Consider the following 8,545-nt stretch of genomic DNA (forward strand, 5'->3'; position numbering starts at 1 on the left):
GTTTAATATAGGTGTAATTAATGTATCAAAATATTAAGCTCATGCCTTGGTTTTATATACGTAAATATTTATTTAGTTTAAAGATAGCTTACTGTGCTTGTCCAGCTAACATTGTTTGTGCTTTAGTAACGGATCCTCCACAAGTAAATACAATACCAAGATATGTAAATGTATTAACAATTTCAATCAAGTTACCATCATAATAAAATTGAAGATCACTTGGAAGTCTACCACCTCTTTTGAAAACATAACTATTGTTTCACCTCTTTTGAAAACATTACTATTGTTTTAGATACATTGACTTTTAACTTCCATGTATTGCAATAATCATACAAGAGACATATATTGTGTTGTAGTTCTTATGCTGAGTTTGCAAAAAATACGATATCGTCCGCATATAATAACAAGAAAACTTTAAACATATTTACTTCTATTCCTTCAACACCACTTCTTAAAAATGCATCTTCTAAGTCGATTAAGAACATAGAAAAAAGAAAAGGTCACAAACATTAACCTTGTCTTACCACTAGTGTACATGTAAATTCATAACTTAAATTATTCAAATACTTATTTTTTGATTTTACACATTTGTACATAGATTGAATGACATCTAAAATTTTCCCTCTTTGCCCTAACTGAATAAGCTTGTACAAGATATTTTCCCTCACAACGTAATCAAATGCTTTACTGTAGTCAAATTGTCAAAACAATTGTTTTCCTTGATTTATAAAATGCTATATTAAACAATTTAAAACAAAAACATTATCTATAATACTCATATTTGATCTAAAACCAGCCTGAGCTTCAATGTAGACATTATATTCTGCAGCCCAATTTTTTAACCTTGCATTAATTACACTTGAAAATAATTTACCAACACTACTTAACAATGTAATACCTCTATAATTTTCTACTTCATTAACACTACCTTTCTAATGTAACGGAATGACATATCCTTCTGATAAAAGTAATTAATTTAAAAATGCAACATCTCTTAGGCCAAAACAGTATTCACTTGCACTTGAATTTTCCGTCAGGATCTTTCAAAATATTTCTGTTATATAAAGACCCTGCTTACACGTGTAATTACTAGTGTACATTAAAATCTTCATAACATCTGTACATTTTTTTTTATATTCGAATGTTTGCAACAAAAACACATGGACGAGTACATTTTAGTTTTCTGGTAGAATTTGTGTTGATACCATGCTAAAAAACACCAATGCAGTCAGGCACAGCCATACAATGGCGCTGATACCGAATACAAGATCTACGGTTTCACTAACGTCACGCCAGGTAATAGACTCTGTATCATCAGACTCGGTGACCCAGTTGTCTTTAACAACTACTTCCGGTGATTTCTTTACGTCTGCGTCTTTACTTTCCGTTAGAGCTTCCACCTTTGTATCGTTTGTATAGCGGAATTTTCGCTTGCATTTCAAAATAAGCACGCACGACCTCAACCACCGAGGAACCTCTGTCTCTTTGTAATAAATTCTAAGATTTACCACCGTTACAACCATGATCAAGGAGCTAAGAACTAGATTTGTGAGGAGAAAATAGCATAATATCGACATTGGCTGTGATGTTTTCGGCATGTTGTCACCAACAAGTGTTAGAAAAACGGCTATTGCAAGCAAAATTGTGATAGCAAAAGAAACTCTCTCCCCTGAATTAGCGGGTAAATAGAAAACAAGAGCATTCAGCAGTCCCATAAACAATACAGGTAACACGGCGTTAACGATTATATACGTGGGCCTTCTCTGAAGTTCAATTACAACACTGTAGGTGGGGTACATATTGTCAATTAGACCAGTTACAGTTGTTGCCTTTTTAAGTTTCCATACTCCATTTTCCGAAAATAATTTTCTAGAAACTTCCTTTTCGGCTACGTGTATGAACATTTCACTTTTCCTTGATCCCCATGGAATGAAAGTTACCTCACAGCTTTGTTTATCAAAGGGGTAAAATGTTATATCAATGTTACACGTTGTCGTCATCACATCACCAGGGGCCCAAAGTGCAATTCCATTGTAGTTATAGCGCACAGGGTACCAACTGTGATCAAAACCAATTGCCTTTGTCATATCAATAGGATGAGCAAGGATTAAATCCGGCTTCCAAACATTTTGATTTGATATTTTTGTCATAAATGTGTTGTTATATGCCAAAGGGTTCCATGAAATTCTTGGATCTTCCCAGAACATCCATAATATTCCTACTATTGATATCTTTTCCATGATTTCGTCAAGTTCTCGTATTGATATGAGTTCAAATGAGACATTGACAAAGACAGGTTGTGATTGGTCAATAGCAGGTCTTATATCTTTGTTATAACCAGACATTACAGTTTTGTGTAACTGACTGACATCATCTATCGTCTGTGCATCAATGAAAGTCACGAGAGATGCCGCGGTAAGAACTGCACCAACATAACCAATTCTCAACATGTTGTTTGACGATTTGATTTGCTAATTCGCTTTTGTGGGTATGGTCGGCACATAAAACTATGAAAGCATGAAAATATTAATTTACAAATATTTGTTTAACACATCCAAGTAACATTCAGATAATAAGAACAATTTTCCTTCAACATTTAGAGCAAGGCATTAGAAAAACTGATTAATACTGATATTATATAATAAAATATAATTATGTTGTACAATATTCAAAATATTCTAGTCATTCTAAACCTTGTGTTGCAACAGCATTAGTTGCCTCCTTGTTTATTTTCCATGATTTTTTTCTCTAAAACTTTATGTGTTCAATAAATCTTTCTAATCTTTCTAATACATATTTTAAATATCTAAACATAACTTCTAGAAATACTCACATGTCACAAGAGCGCCTCTGTTTAAATGTTTTGATATCATTGAAACATGATTGTTTTAATCAGCCTGATATCACATGAGAAACGCTTTCCGTTGTCATAACACGTATTTCTTTTATAAATAAATCGAAAATATATTGAATTAAAATGGAGTGTCAGAGTATTTTATACGCCTTGTTTGTTTGTCAATATAATTTATATAATAGTGAGGGAAAAAACTCAGCTTGCCGTCCAGTTAATACTACAGTGAATTCTAATTTATAATTAATATAGCTATTCAGTAAATTTTAATCGTTTTAAATGATAGCATGACCGAATTCTCGTAAAAGGAGATCCTTCGAGTGCAATGAAAGGAATATTGAATAGTTGAAAATATTGAGTCTGTTTATGAAGATAATGACACATTCAAATTTACGCCCCATAGCCCAGATGTTCGATTTTGAAGAATAAATGACCAGGTTTTAACATTATAATAATAATTCATCAAAACAATGCGTTGTCAAGGCGAAACAGAGGTTGATAAGTTAGGAAACTTGCACTTAAAAAGAGATACACAGTGTCAATCTATTGAGCTTCTACTTTGTTTGGTCCGGATGTCTTCGCGCATGCGCAGTACGAATTGCTATGTCCCCCTCGCGTTTCTGACAAAATTGGTCTCAAAATATAGAGGTATTCGATAGAATCAGTACAATCAATCCTAAAAGACCTGAAAAATGTTATAACAATGACGTAAAGTATAGGGAACTCAGATAACTGATAAAACTAAATAATATACTTCGCTGGAGGTAGATTTTTTTAGATTTGACCCATTTGATTATCACATCCAAAATGTAACTTATGTAACATATTAAGCAGATATAAGATAACAAAGAGTAACCGTACCTGACGGCCCTTTAAATATTCTCATATATTGATGTTTAAATATTTAAAGATAATAATATAGGATATATTTACTGATTGCGTGATTATGACACAGTCGATTGGTATATAGGCTATCTCAATATATTCTGCTTTTTAAGTAATTTAAGTAAGATTTACAACGTATGTACCATTGGTAACGGTAACAGACCTTACAGATACATTGTAACTAAACTTTCTTCACCGATATATGATCAACTGAAAAGCATTGAATGTCAATTTAAAAAAAAACTTACCAAACAGAAGTAATTATGAACATTACATATCTGTATTCAAAATCATTCTCATTCTAGTAAAATGAATTGTCGATAAACAATTAAAGCAAACAATAATGATCATTCGTATCAAAACAAAATAAGCTCAGTTAGCTTTAAAAACAGACTTAATTGCTGGTGAAACACAAATCTGTTTGCGATTCTTGGTCAAACGTGTTTGCAACCAAAGAAATATTTAACTAGTTCAAATATTTGACATGTCAGAAATTACAAATAGGCGGGAAAGAAAAATTTTATTCTTTTATTATGTAGAAATTGATAATAAATGTAGTCAATAATTAGTCAGTTTAATTGATAATAGAACATAAAATGTGCATTTAAAAAAGCACGTTCCAAAGTAGATAAATAAAGTTTTAAATACTTTTAAATCATGATTAGCCAGGTAGTCAACACAATTTTCTTTCCATTCGATCCACAAACTAACTTTGTCACATACAGGACGAACACGTGTTAACCACAATAAACACAACCGAATCTAATTGTAATTTGTTACTGAATCACTTTGGTGGCCATGGAAATCTTATAGAACTAGAAAACGGATTTAACAAATCATTAGACGGAGGGAAAGTATTTCAGTGACATTTAAATAACATTGTTTAAATTCATCAGTTGCATTGTCGCTCAGTCATTGATCATGCCGCTTTCATTTAATTTATTGGAAGTGACCATCGCACCACCTTATCTGTACGGTTTTACATCTTTAAATTTCTTAGAAAGTAATATAAGATTTGGTCAACAGATCACTTTTGAACAATCAAAATAAAAAATAATCATTTTTTTGGACAACAAGTCATAAAAAGGGTTGATAGCGGAAGTCGCGTTATGAAAGCGATTGAATATACATATTATTGCACATTATACTAGTCTTTTTAACTGTAAACTTACGGAACGTCGGTGGTTCTACTCAGGTGCCCGTTCGTGCCTGAAATAATGCACGGAAGGGCACCTGAGGTCTTCCTCCACCAGTAAAGCTGGAACGTCGCGATATGACCTATACTGCCGTTAACTCATTTGATATAATTATGAACGTTGAGAAAATGCATATCGTTTTCCACAACCCATGTGTAACAAAGTTTACAGCAAAAGCCTGTTTTAATATTTCAAAACATAGGCGCCTTTTACTTAAATGTAGGTAACTCTTTTACAAAGATGTATATTATATGTCAGAGAAATGGTTGGGATTCTGTCAGCTGAGGGGATATTTTATTGGTCAAGTGTGATGTTTTATTCTTTTTTAATTTGTGTACGTTATGCCTCCTAATCTCTTAAATTTCATTAGAATTGATATAACATCAGGCAAGTGAATAGCTGTATATAGTCTAACAGTAGAAATGTGTAAGCTCTTTTTTCTTGTTTGTTAGGTTTTACGTCGCACCAACACAGTAAAGATCATATATGGCGACTTTCGGAGGAAAACCTCAGGTGTCCCTCTGTACATTATTTCAGTTGAGTAGAACCACCGAGGTTTCGTAAGCTAGCTACGTAGAATACGACGACGCTCGCGCGGCTTCAACCTACAGCGATGAGCGGTAGGTGGTTTGAAGCAACATCAAGGGTCAAACACCACATCATTTGCTGGAGCTTAGAGATGCATAGACTCCAGTTGATGAAGCCCATTTAGTCACCTCTTACGATCAAGCAGGGATAAATAGCGACAGGAATTGTAATCCACTAGTGGCTTACCATCTCACATAATTCTGTATTGAATGGCCATGTACTTTTAATCAGTTTTATTCATTTTGATTGTGATGAATATGATGTGACGAGACGTAAAAAAATATTTGACCTTGAACTTGTACATTTATACTTTCTATGGTGTGAAAACGCTGTTGATCGGTTTACAGTTTTGTTATGCTTGCTGATTTTAAAATGGCATACAATTGTACGATGTTCAATACATGGGAAGTAATCTTGTCTGTGTTTGTTTCATTATCTATTGAAGATTTAGTGTTCGTTAATACCGGTGATGATATTCCTATAATATTCTATTTTTACATATGATCTCTGAGTTGGGAGGAAACAGAATGCTGGCAACCCAATTGTTATTTTGTTTCTAGTGGATGAAACGCCGGTTATAGATATATCTTCTTCGACTTTCTATGAAAATGGAAAAAAATGAATTTAGAAACATCTGCAGATACGGAAGTAATCATGGAATCTTCAATGTGAAACGTTAGTGGAATATATGGTCCCCAAGTAAAAGAAGGCGTGTATTCTAATGAAATAGCAATGGGCGGAACTAAATAAAATGTAGTTTTGAAAGGGAATCATACGTTATGAAGCCTGTCTGTCACAGACAAGATATGAAATATTCCTACTTGCATATGTATAATGACTCTTAGGATATGTTGTCTGCTTTTTATGTGCATTTTGGCGTCTTAGCTAAAAAAAAACTTTGATGCCTTTTCAAAATTCCAAGTGATCTCCCTTGTGAGAGGTTGTAAAATTTTAGTGCTCTGCAAAAAAATAAATAAAATGTAATATTCTGGAGATTTACTATAAGCAAATTATCGGAAATTGTGATGTGAAATCTTGGACTTAAAATAAATGCTTTTGGAACTGCAGGTATTGTGCATTTTATACCGACAGACGTCAATTTCTTCATAACATTGAATCATATTGGCGATCGCCCGCCATTTTCCTAATCCTAGAACTGCAAACCTCCATATAACTTATGAAAACGACCAATATTGCATAACACATCGAAAATATTATAAATACTGGATAACTGTAAACTGTAACCGTTAAATTAGACATCACTCTACTGTTATTTTGTTTACCAAGAAGTATTTCCCGGACATACGCCGTTAAGAGTCAACAGGTCAATGGATACGTTCCACCCCTAAGTCAAAAGCATCATCTAAACGCGAACTGTCATCCCAATTGATGTTTTGGACAATAAAAAGACAAAACAGTCTGAATCATTAAACATAAGCAATACCGAAATACTAGCAGGAAGTCAAACAATGACCCAAATTACATTAACGTCGGAGAATCTTGAGTTCATCTCTAACCAGCTAGCAACAACTTTTAAAGCTGATATGTCTTCAATGATAGAAGACCTAATTAATAAGCTGGTACCCAACGCTCATTAACAATATTCAAACGGAAATGGCCAATCGGCTCGAACTCGTCGAGGCTGAAAACACTACATTGCGAAAAAGGGTCACTCAACTGGAAAATGATGCGGATCGTGCCCAGCAATATAGCCGACGCAACTGTCTGCGTGTATCAGGCCTGCCAGAAAAACCGGGAGAAAATACCGATTCACTTATACTGGACATGGCAAATACTATTGGCTCGAATCTTGCCTTAGACGAAAATTGATCGAAGTCACTGGGTTGGAACACCGAAGCCCATGAAACACGTCATAGAGACATTATTGTTAAATTCGTCTCATATAGAGCTCGACAAAAACTTTACTCTAAAAGAGCTTCACTTAAATCAAAAGGGTATAAGAATTCCTATATTAATGAAGATCTTACAAAAAAGCGAAGCTCACTACTCTTCGAAGCACGACAGCTGGTCAAGCATAAGTCGATACTTAGCACGTGGTCTTCTGATGGTACTATCCTGACTAAAGATAAATTCAATCAAGTGCACGTGATAAACTCAGAAGAGGATCTAGCGCACATTAAGACACATACATATGCAGAAGTGGTTCTAACCTCGGGATCTTCTGGCAGTTAATAATGTAACTCATATTATGAGAGTTCATTAAGACAACATTCATGTATATACTAAAATACTCATTGATATGCTACTTTAATAACTGTTATTTGTCATACAATTTACATTCAGTGATTAGAACATGATACAGTCGTTGTTGTTGTTTTATTGCATGTAGTAATATTGAGAAATGTGAAGACTGTTATATGTGCTACATTGTTATATGAATTATATAACCTTATTTCATACGATTTACGGTCTATAACATCTGTGATCTACATTCCACAAGTAATTGATATATTATCTTAGTAGAACAATTTTATTTATTATTATCTGTAACAAATACATTGTATACCTATACCATTAACATTACCAGGTCTCGCTTCTCTTTTTTAAAAATCTAATAAATTATGATAGATAGTTGATTATTAAATCTTATCAAATTAAAATAAATATTGTATATCTCTATCATCAAGTACTACCGCGGCTTCAGATAGTCGAATATGCCCGTTGTTGTGTTTTCATGCGTTATTTGACATGTTGACATCAACGTTATAATAATTATAATACTCAAGTAATATCAATCTCTCTTTTTATAATAATTAAAGTGCATAGTATATAATTGATCGATATTTAATAGTTCAATGAAGAATAGTCATTAAGTTTATCAGAATTGGCACTCGCCTAAGTTAAATTGTATAAACTTATTTAAAGAGATGTTTTTATTACTAAAATACTTTTGTTTTCCATAGTATGCTTTTTCTGTTTATGTTCTTGTATAATAAATACATTTGTATTTTACCCTGGTAGCCGATATATACATGCATTACTTTGAATGTACATTAACTATGAT

At 33.2% G+C, this 8,545-nt stretch overlaps 1 protein-coding gene across 1 annotated transcript; it reads right to left on the minus strand.

Annotated features, from left to right (window-relative positions):
* Positions 1-1,175: 1,175 nt before the first annotated feature.
* LOC132758295 (neuronal acetylcholine receptor subunit alpha-6-like) lies at positions 1,176-2,450 on the minus strand. Its single transcript, XM_060749870.1, has one exon. The coding sequence runs from the start codon at positions 2,448-2,450 to the stop codon at positions 1,176-1,178; it is 1,275 nt and encodes a 424-aa protein (XP_060605853.1).
* Positions 2,451-8,545: the final 6,095 nt, after the last annotated feature.

Source organism: Ruditapes philippinarum, unplaced genomic scaffold (genome assembly GCF_026571515.1).
Source record: "Ruditapes philippinarum isolate M1 unplaced genomic scaffold, ASM2657151v2 ctg1402_1_1_1_1, whole genome shotgun sequence".
NCBI classification, from domain to species: domain Eukaryota; kingdom Metazoa; phylum Mollusca; class Bivalvia; order Venerida; family Veneridae; genus Ruditapes; species Ruditapes philippinarum.

Coding starts and splice junctions, on each gene's coding strand:
- LOC132758295 (XM_060749870.1), bottom strand. CDS start 2,450: ATGTTGAGAATTGGTTATGTTGGTGCAGTTCTTACCGCGGCATCTCTC.